General features: G+C 35.7%; 3 protein-coding genes and 1 long non-coding RNA gene across 24 annotated transcripts; 1 reads left to right on the top strand and 3 right to left on the bottom strand.

Moving 5' to 3' along the window:
• Positions 1-688: 688 nt before the first annotated feature.
• Positions 689-2,450, bottom strand: LOC105113381 (cyclin-D1-1-like). The gene is made up of 6 exons (XM_011009536.1): positions 2,100-2,450; positions 1,931-2,017; positions 1,428-1,731; positions 1,229-1,344; positions 877-967; positions 689-842 (listed from the first exon to the last, which is right to left on the bottom strand). Exons 1-6 carry the CDS (start codon positions 2,370-2,372, stop codon positions 760-762), a joined length of 954 nt encoding a protein of 317 aa, XP_011007838.1. The 5' UTR covers positions 2,373-2,450; the 3' UTR covers positions 689-759.
• Positions 2,451-5,224: 2,774 nt separating this feature from the next.
• On the top strand, positions 5,225-10,721 carry LOC105113377 (uncharacterized ATP-dependent helicase C23E6.02-like). 21 transcript variants are annotated; one of them, XR_839957.1, is made up of 7 exons: positions 5,225-5,282; positions 5,561-5,608; positions 5,758-6,146; positions 6,521-6,570; positions 6,672-8,241; positions 8,506-9,957; positions 10,308-10,721. XR_839957.1 is itself a non-coding variant. In XM_011009534.1 (4 exons), coding segments are annotated over exons 1-4 (402 nt in total). In that variant the 5' UTR covers positions 8,032-8,049; the 3' UTR covers positions 10,513-10,590. The 21 variants fall into 21 exon arrangements, 5 of the variants coding, with proteins under 5 accessions (XP_011007836.1, XP_011007834.1, XP_011007833.1 ...); XR_839952.1 differs by having other exon boundaries at positions 5,678-6,146; XR_839954.1 differs by having other exon boundaries at positions 5,561-5,622.
• Positions 10,426-10,946, bottom strand: LOC105113378 (uncharacterized). Its single transcript, XR_839959.1, has 2 exons — positions 10,869-10,946; positions 10,426-10,628 (listed from the first exon to the last, which is right to left on the bottom strand). It is a non-coding gene; the product is annotated as an uncharacterized LOC105113378 (long non-coding RNA).
• A 266-nt stretch (positions 10,947-11,212) lies between these two features.
• Positions 11,213-15,059, bottom strand: LOC105113402 (putative disease resistance protein RGA1). Its single transcript, XM_011009565.1, has 2 exons — positions 12,567-15,059; positions 11,213-12,320 (listed from the first exon to the last, which is right to left on the bottom strand). Exons 1-2 carry the CDS (start codon positions 14,975-14,977, stop codon positions 11,213-11,215), a joined length of 3,519 nt encoding a protein of 1,172 aa, XP_011007867.1. The 5' UTR covers positions 14,978-15,059.
• Between the last annotated feature and the right edge of the window lie 4,538 nt (positions 15,060-19,597).

The following is a 19,597-nucleotide window of genomic DNA, read 5'->3' as shown; positions in this document are numbered from 1 at the left end:
AATAAAAAAATAATATAAATTATATTTTGGATTTTATATAAAAAAATAATATAAATTATATTTTAGATTTTACATTGATTATGATAAAGTAATTCTATGCTGATCTTATGATGCAATTTATTTACCGTCAATTATCTTCATACTTTTAATAAATAAAAAAATAAAAATGATATGTCTAGTTTAGTTGTATTCCATGGGTGGATTTAAACAAGATCTTAAGAGAAACAAAGACAGGAGGAGACTTTTAGCTTTGAACAAGAACAAATATTATAAATGAAGAATCCAATTGAAGATAAAATTTGGATTGTAGTTAATGAATTGTTTGAAAATCTCATAAGCTTAAATATATATATACCAACCGCCACGACTCTTCATGGCAATGCTAGACATAAAAGAAATTGAAGTTGGTGGAAAGTTATTTTTTGTAGTAGTTTCAAAACTCAATATATTTTTTTCAAGAATTTAATATATACATGATATCACATTATATCATAACTTAAACAATTCAATAATAGTTTACAATATTATTGAGATTGAGATAGTGGCAATATTCAGTCACTTGGTTTTGTGGAAGGAAAATGCAATCGTTGCAATACAAAATGAAAAAAAAATAATGTGGAAGGAAAATGCAATCGTTGCAATACAGAATGAAAAAAATAATCTATCTCAAAAAAGAGGATTTGTTTGAGAAAGAATAGACAATTAAATATAAGAGAGGCCAAACTTTTGATATATAAATATTGCAAGCAGTATCAATTTTCAGCACTTGTTTGGAGACATGTCTTGGCTTGACTTGAAACCCTTCCCGCAGCATCTCTTTGCATGGCAATTCCCCGGCGTACCTCAAACCCTTCCCGCAGCATCTCTTTGCATGGCAGTTCCCCGGCATGGTTGCATCAAGTACCTCACTACGACACCGTTGAGGCATGCTTTGCCTAATAAGGTTGTAGCATCCACTCACCATTTCCTGTGTCCATTTTTGTCATGAAACGGTAATTTTGTTACTTACTTTTACATTTGATTCACCAAACAAAGAAAAGTTTGGACAGACTGACCTTAATCACTATTACATGGTCTAATAGCCTCAGATCCAAATAAACTCTTAGTGAGGGCTTTAATATTTTTTTAGTGATAAATATTTTGTGATTTGTCTGATGAGCTTATCGTGCACCAAAACTAATACAACCCCCTGATAAAGACTTGATGAAGATAAAGTTTTAAGACTTGCCTTGTCCATTCTACTGTGAAAGCACTCTAATTTGGGGCCATCAATAGTTTGATTAGTCACCCATAGCACTGCAGCTGCTGCTATTGTTGATGGAGTATAAGCCAAGATTTTAATCACTGTCAAGATTCATGCAAGCTAGCTGTGAATTTTGTTTGTATAGAAGAGATAGGAAAATCTGATCACTCTAGGAATTAATTACCTCTACATGTGCTGATGATAAGATCGGATGAATGAGTTAAAATAAAATTTTTACTTCTCGGGCTGAGATGTGGAAGCTTTGCAACGAAATAATGCAGAAAAGAGAAAGGTGTAATGATGTGTAATCGCCACTTGAGACAGCTCATGACCAAAAGCTCCATCCTTTGAACTGTGCTTGGTTTAAATAAAAATCTGGGCTCCAATAGTTGTATGTCTAAAAGAGACGGGACTCTTGTTTCCTCCAATTTTGCTGCTATAGATAGGCATGCTACTGCTAATAGCTGCAGGGGCCATCCTTTACCTTGCTGCATGAAACAGCGATTAAATGAGAATTTGACAGGCTAAATTTTGTCAATCTTCTGGGCAGGGCATCCTAATATTAGAGTAGAGAATGATTCTGATACCTATTGATATGTTCTTTAATGTATGTGGCTCCAATGTAGTTAGCAATTAACCATCCTACGATTGAAATATATAATGATCATTAAGTTAAGAACACATTACCTGCAAAGGACGAGACAGTATGAAGCAATGAAAATAACTGACAGAGAGATAGGCTGTTTCAGGCTTAAACCGGTAGGAAGCATGCGCCTGCAAAGCAGAAATGATATTTAATTACCACGAAAGAAAGAAGAATTGCACAGGGGAGTGGATTCAAAAGACTAGCATCAACCTTTAACATCCAATTCAGTGCATCTTGATGAGCTGAACCAACTTGTGAAATCTCCAGAAATCGAGTTATTAGCTCGGTTGCTGGCATTTGATGAAGCTCAGAAAGGAGGATATTATCAATGTAGCTCTCATCGATATCAACTGGGAAATCTGTAGATGAAAGGCTACTGGTTTCACTAATGTCATCATCATTACTGGAGCAAAGTGCAACACCAGGTGTTTCGTTGCAGTACAAGTTAATAGGAGTACTGGAAACATCTGTCGAGAAAGACATATTGTAGCTGATCTTTACTCAATGCAACTGAGCATCATTTTTCCAGTAGAGGAAAGGTGCAGAACCTTTTCGCTACTTGTGGTGCTGGTGTATCTAATATATTTATTCTGATGATCACTGCTTTTGATTTTGACATGACTGCGTGTAGGTAATTTGCATGAAGCTTCGTTAAAGAGCAGCCAAATTGCTGTAGGGCCAATTTTAGGATCGGTGGGTGACTAAATCCCTGTGGCAGTGCTTGTCTTGTATCCAAAATTTTGCCAAAATTATTCCCTGCCGCTTAAGTTCATGCTGCAATAATAACGTTAGATGTTTACAGGGAGGGATGCCAAATTGGCGATAGATTGGGTCAGGGCAGGTGTTTTGTCCATCGGCTTCTGACCTGGAATATCCAAACCCGTCACCCACCTTGATCCAATCAGGTAAAGTCGGATGGAGGATTCTCTCCATCCAACAGAGACTCTGTCCTGTTTTTAATTCAATTTTAAAAAATTCAAATGTTGTGTTGGAAGTTAAGAAATGGGATTAGATTGGATGATAACTTTGCTTGATTGGGTTTTTACCAATCTCGATGGCTTGCTTTTTAAGGGAAATAATTTTTCGACGAACCTTCTTCATATCTATTTAGTTCCAACTATGGCTATAATAACTTGTGCTCCGAGGACTCAACCTTACTATAGCTCATGGCTTTGTCTTCCGAAAGGAGTATTTTGGGGGAGATTGGGTAGCGTTACCTAACCCAGCAAGTTGACAGCCATCGATCCCTTGGAGAAGGCTTGTGAATTATTGTCCTTGGAAATGAGCTCCAATCTATTTTCTGGGAAAGCATAATAACTTTTCTCCTTTAACACGATTTAATTAAGCTAGCTCTTGTCTATTTTAATATACAAATTAATCATATAGAAATATCTGTGCAACATTTATAGTGAATAATTGAATATTATTAAATCACTATGCACAACTTAGAAATGTTAAATAGATTCTTATATTCCAACTTTTTGAATGCGAAGATGGGCAACCGGGCACCCAATATTCAATGAAGTGCCTAGCTATTTGGCTATAAATCTGAAAATCTGGTTCAAGAACATGAATCCCCCTGCCGTAAATCAAATAGCCTTTTAAGGGCCTAACCCTACACGCTCTGAATTGCAAGTGTATTTTTTTTAAATAGATAACTTGCAAATTGATTTTTTTTTTCCTTCTAATTTTAACTTTTGAACTATGAGCATGTTTTTCTTTCTAGATTTTATGATAAGGATGGTAGACTAGAAGACAAAGGAAGCATTAAAGTCCAGGGCAAAAGGGGACGGAGCTCTTAGAGGGAGGAGTCTCCATTTTTTAAGCATGTATTGGTACCACCTCTACCGCGCACTAGGCTCCCTTTTTTGGAAACTTGTGATGGTCTGACCAATCTGAGCAACCATGTTAATTGCTTTCCAATGATGATGATGCTATATCAGATGGCAGACATGGTGTCTTATAGAGCATTTCATCAATTTTAGAAGGAGAGCCCCGACCATGGTTCTCCAACTTACTCTACAGATATATGAGTAACTTCTGGGACCTTGTAGTTGAATCTCTACATCATTTTGCAACAAGCAGGAGATCATGTAAGACTACAATTACATTCATATGAGTAAATGACAAGAAAGGCGAGAGTTGCTGAGGGATTTCATAATAAGATTTTACACGAAGACCATAGAAATAGCAGGCCTAAGTGTATCAATGTTGGTGTTACTGCTGCCAGTGATGATATCTATAGTAAATAGCAATGAATTCAAAATGGCTTTGGCATGAGAAGAGCCTGACAATATGAGAGCTAAAGAAGACCAGTGGTTAATGTTTTAAAATTACGAGATTAGTAGGCACCGGTCCGATAGCGCAAGCCTACAGCTCCGTATTTCGGGTCAGACCAATGATTAATGCTATGCTGTCTAGTAGTACACCGCTCGACGTCTGCACCTATTCCCATGTCGCCTTCCATTGGAAGTACTCACTCTTGTATTTTGACCGAATTGGATTTTGGTGGTGTTTCATTTATTCATGAGCGTTTAAGATTTGAATTGTGGTTATGTTTTAAAATATTTTTATTTTAAAATATATTAAAAAATATTTTTAATATTAATATATCAAAATAATTTAAAAATATTTAAAGTAAAAAGATAAAAAAATTAATTTTTTTAAAAGTATTCTTAAAACATAAAAACAAATAGGGTATTTTATAAAAAGAAGAGGAAAAATAAGTATGCAATTTAAAGTGAATATATTTTTTTCTCAATTAAAAAAGGAACTAAAAGGAAAGGGAGATTAATCATACACCTGGACATATTTTACTATTAACTATAATGCTGTAATTAGTATTTTACCTTTTAAAAAAATCAATGGTCTAGCTGTTGAGATATTTTCATTTTCTCATAGGATTTATTGGCTATTGTCAAATTAATTATGGTGAAATTGTTTTATTTTAAAAGCACAATAAAATTATTATTTCACCTTGAAAGAAAGAAAGAAAAAAAGAGCTAGCTTTTTGAAGGGGACGCAGTTTCTTCCCGTGGCTAAAAACATAATTCCTCCATGCCGTTGGAATCGGGCACCATCTTCTTCGTAGGGGTGCTACTCGTGGCTATGACGATGAGATAGATTGTCATTAACAAGGTTTTTTTTTTCTTTTTTTTTTTCTTAAAAATTACGCTAACTATATAAAATTTTAAAATAATCCTTTCAATTATTGACATTTCGATTTTTAGATTTTTTTCTTGGTTATTTTATAAAAATTTTATTTACTTTTTAATCTTAATTTATTGTATATTATATTTTTTTAAAATTTGGTTTCATGTTCTTTTAATTTCAAATTTTTCTCTCAATTGTAGTCATTTGCCCCATCTTCCCTTCCCCTTCAACTCTCTTTAGGTACCCTACTCTCTCTCTGCTTAATTTTTTCTCTTTAAGTCTAAGAATTTTGATATTTAAATACAGTAATTATCAAAATTATTAATGTATATTTTAAAAGATTTGTACTTTTTGTTTCTTGGGGTCTTTTATCTGTTGGTGAGAGTAGTAAAGTGCAAATATCTCCTAGCTTGAGAGTTATGAACTCAAAGCTAGGGACTTTGGTGCTTTGCGAAAGAATTTATATCAATGGGTTGCCAAGGCCTAAACACTTGAACAAGTTTTCCCATTCTTTGAAGCTCAAACTCTCACCTTCTAACTCCAGTTTTCGCAGACCCCACGTTAAGGTATGTTTTCACAGGTGAGTTTTTCTTTTACGAAAATGGCAATGCTTTTGACTGCCTTTTCTTACCTAGGCATTAGGCACTAGCTTTTGAGCTGGAAATTTAAGAGCCATTGATGTATTTTCTTTGCCGGAACGCGTCTCGTGCGATAGGGATGTGCCCCCAGGAAATGTGGGAGAAGATTGATAAGGGTGGTTCGTGGGTTCGATCCATGTCACCTTTCGACCGCAAGTTGTTAGATAAAAGAATGGCTGGTGTATCCTCAGAAACCCTTGAGCTGTCGATTGAAGAGGGTTGGTTTTACCATTTCTGTTCTACCTGTTGTTTTCAGGAGTAACATCTCAGGTTTTTGGTACTTCATTTTTATGTTAGCAATTTGTTTTGCTATTGTTCTGCAATTTTCTTGTATCGTCTGATATTCTTAATATTGGGTGTCATTATGCTGAGCGTCACATCCACTTTGAGCAGGTCTTTGGTATTTTACTACAGCAGTAGCATGGCGATTGGGACCAACCTTGTAATACGTGTGGTTCTTTTTCAGGTAGTGTGGTTATAAAGCCTATGTTCTTGAATTGTGAATTGTGATCGCATCAGTTAGCCATCGCTGTTCCATGTTTTTCTTAATATTTGTTGAACGTGAACATGAGTCATTGGAGTCAAAATGCATTCCAATAGGCACCGCTAATACTTTCTAGTTGTTCCTTCATATGTTCATTTCTTTTTTTGTGCTATTTGCTTCTTCTTGTTGTTAGTTCAGATTGGTATCCTAATTATTAGTGCCACTCTAAATGATTTGGAGAAGAAAGTGTGAATCACTCCAATTGGATCTCTTGTACAACACTGATGTTCTGTGAGCCTATTCTTTACATCATTGGTATAAGGTTATTATTTATAGAAGAATTGGATTGTTGACAGGGAATGGAGCTCCTGCCAACAGGTCAAAAGAGCTCGCTTGCAATTTTCTTGTACTCATTCCTTGTGTGTATCGACTTTCTCATTTCACATTCAGTTTTTTATTCATCATCAAAAGAAGGTTTGTTTTTATTTTATGATCGTTGCTGTTCAGATTGGTTTGGGAACTTTTCTCTTTCGTTTCTTGCCTGGATTGTTGCATTCAATACTCATGGAGATGGGAATAAGCAAAGACATGCACTATCCTGTATGTAATTTGTAAGTATTATGATATTGGGCTTGTATCTCTGTTCTAGAGAAGATTATGGTTCTCCTTTGCTTTTGTAAACTAGTTAACATTTAGGCTCTGTGCATTTTTACAAGTCTGAAGCTGTAAACTTTGTTACAAAAAAAAGCAGTTGTTTCCTGGATGCGAGCAAGGATCCTTATGTTTATAGATCACGTATGTAAGGCTACCGTAATTCTCTCTGGTGATATGTTTCCATAGAAGCACTCAACTAAGGGTCCTTATGTTTATAGATCACACAAGGTTGAAATTGCTATGATAATAGTTTAAATTAATACCGGATCCTGTTTACGCTTCGACGGAGCTGATATTTCATCATGGAACAACTTTATAGAGTTATTGCATCTGTTTGATGCTCTCAATCACTACAAAATGCTTAGCCAATCTGTGGCCAATGGTTTTAATCCATGGGCCAAACTCCTTCATGCAGTTGACTGTAGATTACATTTTTCAAGCAACTGAAAAAGCTATTGAACCACACATTCTTGTTTGTTTCATTATCCTCTGCTGACTGTGCTTAATAAGCTTGTTGAAACTGTCCAGCTTCATGCCTGTGCTGGCAGACAAGGTTCTGCTCATAGATATTCTTTGTTGGATACTATCTTAATCTTGTTAGTATCTGTGAAAACTCAAACTTTCACCTGTGAGAACCTAGTTTCTTGTTACTGATGAACTTCCTTGCCAACCTTGTTAGAGGAGTGTCTAGTTCTTTTCTGGACATGCCTGTACCATGCTACTTAGTGATTACACACTTGTCAACATCTAGTGGTTACATCTTTGTCTATACCATGTTAGAGGGGTCTCTTTTGAAGTGCGAGTATGTACCTGCAATAAGTTAAATTGACAACATATGACCAGTGAAGACAAAAACTGTACCACCTTGCATCAGACCCATCTTTTTTCTATTATATGTTGCTCTTACAGGATCCGGTTGAGGACTCTGTTGTTAACATGTTTTCTGCTATCAGTGCGTGTCAGAATACTTGACAGGAGATGATAATACTTGCCCTGCTTCTGATGCAAAGAGCAACTTGGTTCCGATGTTGTTTTCTCTGAAGCGACTCTTAGAAGAAGAATCTCCGACAGCCTTGATGCTAGTTCCTCAAATTCCACATTTGATGATACATTGATAGTCCTTCAGCACGTGTATAGTTCCTCAAAAATCAAAGCTGTTTTTGAGGTTCAATCCCATTGTAAGGTAGAGAGTCCAATTTCAGGATTTAATGGTTCTAAGGGATCCAGTGCTATGTCAATGGCATATTCGAACTCGTCAACTGAAGGACGAATAAAAGCAATTGTTTTCTCCCAGTGGATTAGCATGTCGGATTTGGTTGAAATTTCACTGAATCAGTTTTGCATCCAGTATAGGAGGCTTGACGGGACACTGACTCTGAGTTCAAGAAACAGGGTTGTTAAAGATTTCAACACTGATCCCAAGGTTTGGCCCCTACCTCATGAATTCTTGAAACAATCTTAATTCCTGAAGGTTTCTTTTCATTCATTCTCAATGAAAAACATGTTAATAATGAACGCCTCTACCTGATGAATGGAAAGAGTACTGTATCATATACACTATTTAATAACTAGCCAAAACATGCAATGCTGATCTCTGTCAAATTGATGATGTTGTGCATGATAATTATTGCTGATGCTTTAATTCCTGCCTTACATTCAGCATCTGAATGATTGAAATTTATTGCAGGTCACTGTGATGCTGATGTCCTTAAAGGCAGGAAACCTTGGTTTGAACATGGTTGCTGCATGTCATGAAATCCTTCTGGATCTTTGGTGCAATCCAACAACTGAGGATCAGGCTGTTGATCGAGCTCATAGAATTGCACAGGTTCGTACCATAAAAGACACCCTAGAAGATAGAATATTAGCTCTTCTGGTATTATTTCTTTCTACAAGCATTGATTCTGTCTTATGTTTTTGGATAACTGTTTTATCTTGTTCTTGCCTTTTGGTTGCTGGAGAGTCTGGATCATGTGTTGCTAGGGTTAAGGACAGAATTTTTTTTCCAACTAATTATGAATCTTTAGTTTCCCATTTTGTTATCTCTTCTAAATATCATAAACCGACAACAATCCAGAAAAGCCAGGAAGTCTGTCTGGGAGTTAGGAGGGTTTCTGTTAATTTATCCATGTTGAGGTTGTCATGCCTTGCACAGTATAAATCCAAGAGAATTGCCTTCTGCTTTATTTATATCGAGGGAAGTGATTACAGATAAACATCATCGAGGATTGATGATACTTGCAATAAAATATGAGTACATCACATCAAGGTGGAAGGCAAGTATTGAAACAAAAGGGTTATTAGTTGATTATGGTCCTGCGGAAGCAGCTCTTAGTGTTAAATTTGGAAACAGCATTACCATTTGACATTTCATCTTCAAATGGCTACTCTTTACCTGACATCCACATTAATCTCATTAAACTTATCAAGAAGGCAACAAATTGCACTTTCAGGGTGGTAGATGGGCATGACAGTTACACAGGTGCCAGAGGCTGAAGCCTTTGTAAATGATAGAGAATATCACTTGTAATCTTGAAGTAATGTGCATTTCTCTGTGTTCTTATATTCGAAAATTTGACTATGGTTTTCAAAGATAATTTTCTTTGCTGGTGACCACAATTTGCAGGAAGAGAGGAGAAAAATGGTTGCATCTGCATTTGGCGAAGATCAAAGTGGGGGTTCAGCTACTCGTCTTACTGTGGAAGATCTCAAATATCTATTTATGTTCTAGGAGAACCCCCCAGTTAATTCACTTCGCTTCTCGTTGCCATCTATTTCTAACTAAGGAAAAGAGTCCAAGAATTTTGAACAGTTAGGAAGCCAGGAGGAAACCAATGGCTGCGCTTGTGAACGCCTGCCCATGTTGTAGCTCAAATCAAAATCGTAGGGACTGGCATGTTTTTGGGCGTTTTCTTTCTTGTTTTACGAGGGCCATAATTGGCATTTATGTTCTCTCATCAAGTGCAGAGGACACCGAAGGCAGAAATATTTGTAAATATTATTATAATTGCCTATAATATATGAAGCAATTAGTTTGTGCAAATGCATCAAGTGTGTGGAGTGTGTACTATCTAAATACAGGTTCACAGACCTGGTCATGAACTACTGGTTTGAAGGCAGATGGAAGAAGAGGAAAATGGTAAAGAAAGAAGTCACTTTGAACATTTTTGGTGATGTTCATGACAATTTCGACCCATGTTTGGTGGAATATAGAATTTGACATCAAGTGTCAATATATATAGCTTCATGAAAACTGAATTCCTAAATGTTGAGAAAAAAGTCTAAAATAAAATAATAGAAGTAACATCGCATACAAACAATAAGTCACATCCATTCCTGTATTGAGCTCGTACTATTTTGGTGATAAGCCGCCAGCTTCATCCATTTTTGATCTAGTTGTCCCCTTACTGCTTTCCAGGTCTTTTATTTGATTATGTATTGCCTTTGCTTATTTTCGTACCTTTCTCTGCCTTTCTCCTGTTCCTGTAGTTTACAGTGGTGGGATCTTGGTTGCTTCTCTTGGAGTTTTCATTCGAATGGCTTCGTCTATTGTTTTGGTGAGCTTGTGTTGATCCAGTTTCAAATTTGGTTCCTGTCCTTTTTTCGGATCTGCGCTTTTTGGATCATCTCTTAATTTTTATTTCTACATTTGCGTTGTTTTTCAATGGATTTTCTCGCCCTTCTCATTTGCAGAATTTCCAGCTGAACCAACTACATTTATCCAGCCTGACAAACACTATTGTGAATAAGCTTCAAATAACCATTCCATGGCATCCTTTAGTCTTCGAGGTCGTAGTCTTCGAGGTCCGACTGCAAATATGATAGTTAAAATAGCCAACTTGGTATTAGTTTTGGAAACATGAACAACGCTAAACTACAAATTGCAGAATGAATGCCTTTTTTAATTTTGGTGTGAACTAAAAAGTGTTGCTTTAAATTATTGATTTAATGGTTATAATTTTTAAATTTTAACGACTTATCAATAAATTCATATTTGGATGAATGCCTTTATTTGAATGTGAGTTTTATCAATGTTAAGTTTTAACTTACCTGTACATATTTCAAACCGTTTATATTGGTTGATCGGATATGAGAAATCTTGCACCACTCAGAGTACTCCACCAAAGGACATCCATGAATAACCAATTCCTTTAATTTGGAGAGGCGTTGAATGGCTGTTGAGCTTGGCAGATACTTGAGATTCTTGCAACCCCCAATCTGAATATATTGAAGAGAAGAAAGGTTGGCTAGCCATTCTGGCAAAGCTTCCTCAAATTCCTCCCCCTCGAAATCATATATATACAAGTTAGCAAGGGCAGTGAGGTGTTGAAGTTGGTGTGGTACACTCTTCAGGTTATCCCATCCATACATGACTAGGGATTTAAGGGACCCACTCAAGTAGTGAGGTGTTGAAGTTGGTGTGGTACACTCTTCAGGTTATCCCATCCATACATGACTAGGGATTTAAGGGACCCACTCAAGTTGGGCTGTTGGAATGAGTTTAAAATTCCTGCAGGAAAAGCCTCCAGCTCCTCTGAGAAATCACCGATTAGCAATTGCTTCAGTTGGGTGAGGCCGCTTAAGCAATCATCCTCTAGGAAATTACTCAAGCTAGGACACTTAGTGATTTCTAAATAAACAAGAGAACGCAATTGCTGTAAACCATGCCAATCAATACTGATGAGCTTCTTACAATATCTTATCACTAAACTTCGTAGTGAAGACAATTCTTGTAGATCATTAATATGGATAAGCTCTTGGCAATTCCCTATTTGCAATTGCTCTAGAGATGCGCAAAATTGCAGTCCGCTTGGAAGAGCTCCCACTCTACAACCCCAAATTTCCAATTCCTTCAAAGAATGTTTCAATTCTCGGAAATCACCAGGAATTGAGATCAACTCACCGCAGCCCCGTATACCCAATTCCACCAGAGCTGTGCAGTGTTGTACGCTTGGAATGGATGCCAACTTCTCACACCAATGTATGCTCAACAACTGAAGAGACGTGAAGCCATGAAACTCACCACATAAGTATCTCAGCTCATCACATCCATCAATTTCAAATTCTATAAGAGATGAAAGACGACATATAGGAATGCTTTTCAACTTGCCACAATTCCTAATCCTCAACTTTTCAAGACAAGGAAATGCCTGATCACCTTCTCCACCTGGTACCACCCATTCTTCAAGATCATCCATATACAACAAAATGAATTCTTTTAGTGCTGGAAACAGTATCGTTGCACTACCACCGCTACTATAGAACTCATTTCCTATACATGTTATAGTACCCGTTGCATATATCTCTAGAATCTTAAGGCAAGGAAGACTTCCAAGTGTTGGGAGTTGCCTCAACATGCCACACTTCTCAATGTGCAACTCTTCAAGACGAGGAAATACTTGATCACCTTCTCCACCTGGTACCGTCCATTCTTCAAGACCATCCATTTTGGACAGAGTGAGTTCTTTTAGTGCTGGAAACAGTACTACTGCACTGCCACTGATACTATAGAACTCATTGCCTATACATTTTATAGTACCCATTCCTTTTATCTTTAGAATCTTAAGGCGAGGAAGACATCCAAGTGTTGGGAGTTGCCTCAACTTGCCACACTTCCTAATGCTCAACTTTTCAAGACAAGGAAATACTCGATCACCTTCTCCACCTGGTACCATCCATTCTTCAAGACCATCCATATCCTCCAAAGTGAGTTCTTTTAGTGCTGGAAACAGTACTGCTGCATTGCCACTGCTACTATAGAACTCATTGCCTATACATTTCACACTAGGCATTCCAATTATATGAAGAATCTTAAGGCAAGGAAGACATCCAAGTGTTGGGAGTTGCCTGCAATTGCTGCAGACTATCAATCTCAGCACCATCAGATTATTGAGTAGCAAAGTAGACATCCATGATGGGAAATTTTCACCCCCGTAACCCCCAATTGTCAAGCTTCTTATGTCTGGGTGAGGTTCCAGGCCTTCTAGCGTCTCCTTGTTGTGAACACTGCTGTTAACTTCATCACTCCATTCAAATACCAATTCGTTCATTCTTTTTTCACGTAGTTTTGCCTTCTCAGCTTCTTCTTTGCCTCTAACCCGTTCAAGCTTGCATATCTTCAATGCTCCTCTTAGTTCATTCAAACATCCCAGCTCTTCAACCATATGATTTGGACCCACAACAAAGAAAGGCAGAGTTTGAAGGCGTGTTAAGAGTCTCACCTCAGCTGGCACTAGGTGTGGATCACTAAAATGAAGATGTCTCAAACTCACTAAATTTCTCATTTTCCTGGGAAGCTTTTGCATTGAGTAACAACGAATGAATCTTAGAGTTTGCAAATGGTAAAGCTTTGTGATGGATTCTGGGAATGCTTTGATACGGGTACGTGAGACATCAAGATATCTCAAATGTCTCAGCTTGCAAATTGAATCTGGTAACTCTATGATATTAGACCGTCGCAATTTGAGAGTTCTCAAGCTATTGAATTTCCAAGACCCATTGAATACATCAACCATTGAGAAAACAGTGCGCAATTTTCTAGCATCAACCGCTCGACATGCTGACTCCACATCCCTACAAGAAATGAGATTGAGATGAAGAATATGAGATGCACCATCTACAGCGGAATCCGCCTCCAGATTTAATATTTCTGGTTTTGAGACCTGTAATGCAAGATCATGCACAAGATCATGCATCTTGCAACTTGTTACCATCTCATACGCATTCCTTTCAACATCTTGGAAAAAGGAATTTGCAAGCAAGTCATTGAAACACTTGTTGCCTTCGTCTTCCATCCCTCCATTTGATGGCCTGAGAAAACCTCCAGCCATCCAAAGTTGAATTAGCTCTTCCCTTTTAATTTTAAAATCTTTAGGAAAAATGGAACAGTATGCAAAACATTTTTTCAGTGATGGCGAAGACAGGTGATCAAAACTGAGTCTTAATACGCGCAAAGCTTCTTTATTTCCATCCTGAGAATCCCAAATTCTACTGTTTCGAATTGACTTCCACACATCTGCCTGCTTTCCATGAAGAGTTCCTCCCAAAACATTAGCAAGCAATGGAAGCCCTCCACATTTCTTTGCAATCTCTTTTCCAATAGACTCCAAGTCTGAAGTCATGGATGCTCCTCCACCCCCACTCGCCTTTTGCTTGATAATTGACCAACATTGATTCTCTGACAGTCTCCATGGCTCGTGCTGACTCCCGGGACAAGTCTCCAATGTCATGTTTGCTACTACCTCAAGGCGGGTTGTAACAACAACTGCATTCCCATTCTTGTCTTTAATTTTTAACAATCCCTCCTTCAAACCAGCCCACTTATCATGGTCCTCATTCCACACATCATCAAGAACAAGAAGAAACGTTTTCTTTTCCAGCTCTTTCTTGAGGTTTTCAAGAATTGCATCAAGATTGTCCATCCGGCCAGTAGTTTTATCAATCTTTTGCAACATTTCTCGTAAAATCTTCACTTCATCAAAATGGTTAGAAACACAAACCCATATCGTTACATCAAAAAGCTTTCTGTCCTTGACTTCTTGGAAAACCTTTTTTGCTATAGTAGTCTTTCCGAGGCCAGCCATCCCCACTATAGGGACAACTGAAAGGGCATGTTGGGATTTGGTCATGCTAGTCAGCAACTCCAAAACTTTAGAGATATCATCCTCCCTTCCTACGACAACTGCTGAGCTGTCAAGGATGGAATCTGTTTGTCGGCGTGTATCCCGCCTAACTTCAGGTAGATTTCTCAATCCAAGACGAGAGCCAACATCCAGGATTTTATCCAGGGCTTCATTGATCTTCTGAACTTTTTGACCCATATTCAAACGGAATGCGGCAGGGTTGTGGGATGAAAAAAAGTCACGTACCTTTCCCTTCTTTAGGTCTTTTCGGAGAATCTCATAAGCAAACTCGTCTAGAACATCTTCAGCATCGTAAGCTACTTCTTGTAGTTTCTCCAGCAAACCCTTCACAGAAGCGTCTGTGACTGACCTTGTTGCTGCATCGTGGAGCGTAGCTTGGATCATGGTCAAGGATTGCTTGAGCTTTTGCAGCTGTTCCTCCAATCCCCAAGCATGTCCGATCCCTTCAACAGCCATGGCACTCACCCTTCTCAAAGTCTCCTCCATGGCAAACGTAAGAAAAAGCTCTGCTGCCATATTCTCTTGTTTTATTCTTTGGGAAATCAAAGAAGAAAGATTGAGCAATAGAGAGAGAAAAATGGTCTGAAGTTGTGAAATAGAGGTGCATTCAACTTGAAATCAGAGGGTCCCTCCCTCACTGTATTATTTGATTGATGACGGCATCTTCCACGAAGCACTACGGCCAAACTTGGCATGCTGAAGCCAAGACATTAAAAAATTGCGCTGTATATACTCTCTGCCAAATCTTAACCACTTGTGAAAATAGGTACTCAGACTTTCTTTCCTATTTCCAAGAAACCTAGAACGGCAGCAGAGTTTCTTCTTACAGTTAGTTTCATTTTCATGTTCCGGGGGTAAAATTCCTTAAATCTGCATGGTCAATTGAGGAGATCCCTTTGAAGAAGAAAGTCTGATAGATTTTGCGAACAATAGAGCTTCAGGTTGAGCTATGCACTAACTCGTAAGAGTAGTTGAGACTCATCAAATCTGTTACACATTCTTAAAAAAATCAGTTGATTTTAAGATATAGCATCTCTAAGAAATTAAAACTTCGAATACCTTATATATAAGGGGGAGCCAAGAAATTTTGTTAGAGGGCCAAATAATTTTTACTAGTTTCAGGACCAAAACTTAAAATTATACAACAATTTGTTTTTGTAGCGTACCATTATTCTCTTGACATATAGACTTCATAGTAGTTTATCATACATCATCAATGTTTACAGGCTAGCTTTGCACTTCTGAACAATATTTCATGGCTTGAAACTTCTGAACAGTAGTTTATCAGATCCAGTGAAATATTGTTCAGAAGTTTCAAGCCATGAAATATAGTTCAGAAGTGTGAAGGGTTTGCTGGAGAAACTACAAAACTTAAAATTATACAGTGACTTTGTCTTAATTGGCTGGTCCCAACTAGCAATTAGGTTCCACACTAATTATTAATTTGTCTCGTTCTTATGGACTCGCCGATTGCTCGGGTCCTTCATTTTAAAAAATTACTTTGTGTCTCCTCTCCGCCGAAGTCTTTCTTTGTTGTTTGTTTTTTTTTTTAAAAATGAAGCAAGTTGTTGAGTTTGATAATGACAGGATTTAAAAAAAAAAACAGTTAATTGCATTTTCTTGGATGCTTGTATTTTGGAGTAAGCTGGTCATTCTAGTCTTACAGCCACTTAGTCTTTCTATATATATATATATATATATATTAAGTTAACGTATTAATTAGTACTTAAACGTATATTTTTATCATAGTTTTATATCATCATTTTGCACTTGAAGTATCAATAATTCCTTAACTAAAACATGTTTTATAATAATATATCTAATAATATAAGATACCTTTAATTTATGGTAAATATTCATTTTAAATGCAGGTCTATCACATAAATGAAAATATTGATTGATAATTTTAACAACTTAAATTGCAAAGGCAAAGAGATGGTCAAACATAGAAAAGAGATGTCGGTGCAATCCAAACCGGAACATTGTTTGGTAATTGGATCATATCTGGAGCTACAAATCTCATATTTAGATCCAATTTATATGGATGGAAAGGTAAGACATAGGCCTACAACTTTCATATGGAGCCCAAGATCTAAAAAGGCCATTTGCAAGTCCAAATTGTAGCAACAACAAAGAAGCCCGAATCTGTCTTCCAGCCCGAGCATTGTTCGGTATTTTGGCCATATCTGGAGTTCTAAAAGTCTAAATGAGTTGAATTTTTTACACAAGAAAGCTGAGACAATTGCCTACAACTTTCATGTTTTCACTTGGCTCCAATTTTGACGTTAGCAATGACGTTTTGGACAGACAAGAGAAGATAAAGATTGTCACCAAGTCAAAAGTTGGTCACCCACTTATCAATTAGTCATCAAATCAATAGTTTTTAATTTTGGCCTATAAAAGGAGGCATTTGCCATGTATTTAGGCATCTTGGTTTCCAGATCAAGATCATGCTCTTGCTTTCTCTCTTTGTATTTTTTGTAATGCTTATGCTTTACTTTCATTAATATCAAGTTTATGCTTTTCATTTCCTTTCCTTTACTTTAGTTAACTTTTATGTTCTTATTTTGTTTATCTATTTTGCTTTCTTTCATTATGTCTAGCTAAGTTAGTTATGTCAAGGTGAAAAAGTTACACTAATGGTGTAAGAATAAGTATAATATAAACTTAATATGGACTTTAATGTTTGATACTAACATGTTTTGTATTTGTTATCTTGTTCACTCTTTAATACTTTGCTTGTTAAATGACTAATCTTGATTTATGTTGTATAACACTTGGTACAACAAATGCTTGGCACTTTCATAGCCCATAATGTATGGTATAACCGACACCTGAGCTATGAAAGGAACTTGATTTGTTGTTAACATAAGTTATAATCATGAATGCTTGACGAGATTTACAAGTATTAGCATTAATTGAATAAGATAACTAATGTAATCATGTTAACAATATATAATCTGATTGGAACCTCCTTTGTGTGTGGTTTCCAATTCAATAATAAGAGTTTATACTATACTTGTTTGATATACCATTAGTGGAACCTCTAACCTTGATATTTGTTATTATTATTGTTTAATCCTTACATTAATATTTCATCTCTAAGTTCTCATCATCATCATCATCTTCTTCTTCTCTTTCTTATTATTATTATTGTTATTATTATTGTTATTATTATTACTACTACTACTACTACTATTATTATTACTATTATTGTTGTTGTTGTTGTTATTGTTGTTTTATAATTGTTGTTTATAATTTGTACAATTAACCTCCCTGTGATTCGATCCCGGTCTTGCCGGGTTATTTATTACTTCGACACTCCTGCACTTGGGAGAAGACATCAATCTTTTCGTCGTGTCACGTATTCTGATGACAGTAAGCAGTTGGTCAAGATATAACGATGAAGAAAATAATAGAGATTTAGGGGACAGGATCCCAATCCCAATTCATAAAAAATCTCGAATCAAGATATTGAAAACATCATGAAATGCTTACCTTTAGACTCCGGTGTTTAAGTTCACTGCTGAAAAAACCTCATAAATTATAATATAAATAAAATAAAATATCGGATAGATTAAGTATTGTAAAGGGATATAATTAAATAAAATATATGGTGTTGTAGTGTAATTAAATAAAAAAATTAAATAACAAAAATAAAAAATGACGAGGGCTAATATGTAAATAAATAAGTTATATATTATAAGTACTCCAATTTCTCCCTTTTTTAGCTGAGAGTGTAAAACTAAGAGAACGAAAGAAATTGTGTGATTTGTTTTTCTTGTTAATTTCACCAATTAAAATGAGTAATTAGAGTAATTAGCTTAATTAAATATCTAAAGAGGTTATTTTAAGGTGGTGAGTACCTTGAAAAATGAAATTCAAACTAGGGTTTAAAGAGGAGGAGAAGAAAACTTGATTTTTTTCTTATATTCTTTTCTTTAATCCTTATCAAAATGAGGTAAATAACATGCTCCAAATGATTTATTCCTCTAATTTTATGTTTGATGAAGGATTATGTAGAATTGAAATTATGTGAAATTGTGGGATTATGTTATAGATTATGGAAATGATATAAATTATAATTGAATCATGTTAGAATGCGTGTATTAAGATTGGGTAAGTGTTTAATTTTAAATAAAGGATACAAAAATTATTTCCCCCCATTTTGATTGAACTTTTTGCCAAAAGAGGGAATAATCAGGAGATGTGAGGTTTTAATACAATTGCTTGGAAAATGTGGGAAGAAATAGGTTTATAAATGTTATTATTATGAAAGGAGTAAGAATTTTTTAAAGAGAAAAGGAAAAAAAATCTCTACTTACTTTCTTAGGTTGATTTTGGTTAAAAGAAGAAAAATAGAAAAAGAAATTGAGTTTTGATAATATTATTGAGGGATCTTGCCTTATTGAAAATAATTGATGTTGATAAGTTAATTTAAATAATAATTTTTGTAAATAAATAAATGAATGTTTCAGAGTATATTCAATAAGTATGTAATTGGCATTGAAAATTTTACCAATACCAATAGGTAAAAATAATTTAGTAATTTGTGTTGGTACAAATAAGGCTACGAGACTCAACCAGCAACAAAGAATTTTTTTCACGAACACAGATATCAGGTAAGTGTTTGAGACCTTGAAATAATTAATTAGTTTATTTTTTATTGTAGAAGGAATTTTATAAATTGTAAATTATAACACTAGTTACTGGAAATAATGCCTTGGTGAATGGACAAGTCTTGAAAATTATTTCCTGGTTACTGAAAATAATACCCCGTTGAACAGTTAATCATTAAAGATTATTTCCTGATTATTGAAATTTATACCTGGTTGAATGCTATATTAAGAAAAAATTAATTATGAATTTATGAGATAATCACATGATGTAAAATAAATTAATTGTAAAACTTTAAAGTTAAATATGCTGGTTTGTAGAAGATGCTCTTAATGTTTTTATTTTAGTAGATTTATCTCTATATCAGAAAAAAATTTATGAAATTAGAAATTAAAAAAAAAATATATTCGATGATATTAAAGTCATTTTAATATATACGAATAGTTAGTCCTTAATCAACTACTCATTGAAAGGTGCAATTTTTTTTAATCATGTTTAATGCGATTATGTTTTTAGGTG

Source organism: Populus euphratica, unplaced genomic scaffold, assembly GCF_000495115.2.
Source record: "Populus euphratica unplaced genomic scaffold, PopEup_1.0 scaffold416.1, whole genome shotgun sequence".
NCBI classification, from domain to species: Eukaryota; Viridiplantae; Streptophyta; class Magnoliopsida; order Malpighiales; family Salicaceae; genus Populus; species Populus euphratica.
Note: the sequence above shows the minus strand (reverse complement) of the source record. Positions and strands in the feature narration are given on the sequence as shown.

Bases quoted from the DNA above. Each gene is read 5' to 3' on its own strand.
- LOC105113377 (XM_011009529.1), top strand. From the start codon at position 8,050: ATGTCAATGGCATATTCGAACTCGTCAACTGAAGGACGAATAAAAGCA. The intron at 8,242-8,505 runs GTTTGGCCCCTA...AATTTATTGCAG, and splicing joins ATTTCAACACTGATCCCAAG to GTCACTGTGATGCTGATGTC.
- LOC105113402 (XM_011009565.1), bottom strand. From the start codon at position 14,977: ATGGCAGCAGAGCTTTTTCTTACGTTTGCCATGGAGGAGACTTTGAGA. The intron at 12,321-12,566 runs TGGCAATGCAGC...GTTCTATAGTAT, and splicing joins AATGAGTTCTATAGTAGCAG to CAGTGGCAGTGCAGTAGTAC.
- LOC105113381 (XM_011009536.1), bottom strand. From the start codon at position 2,372: ATGTCTTTCTCGACAGATGTTTCCAGTACTCCTATTAACTTGTACTGC. The intron at 2,018-2,099 runs GTTGATGCTAGT...TCTGCTTTGCAG, and splicing joins CACTGAATTGGATGTTAAAG to GCGCATGCTTCCTACCGGTT. The intron at 843-876 runs GCCATGCAAAGA...GAAGGGTTTGAG, and splicing joins TGCAACCATGCCGGGGAACT to GTACGCCGGGGAATTGCCAT.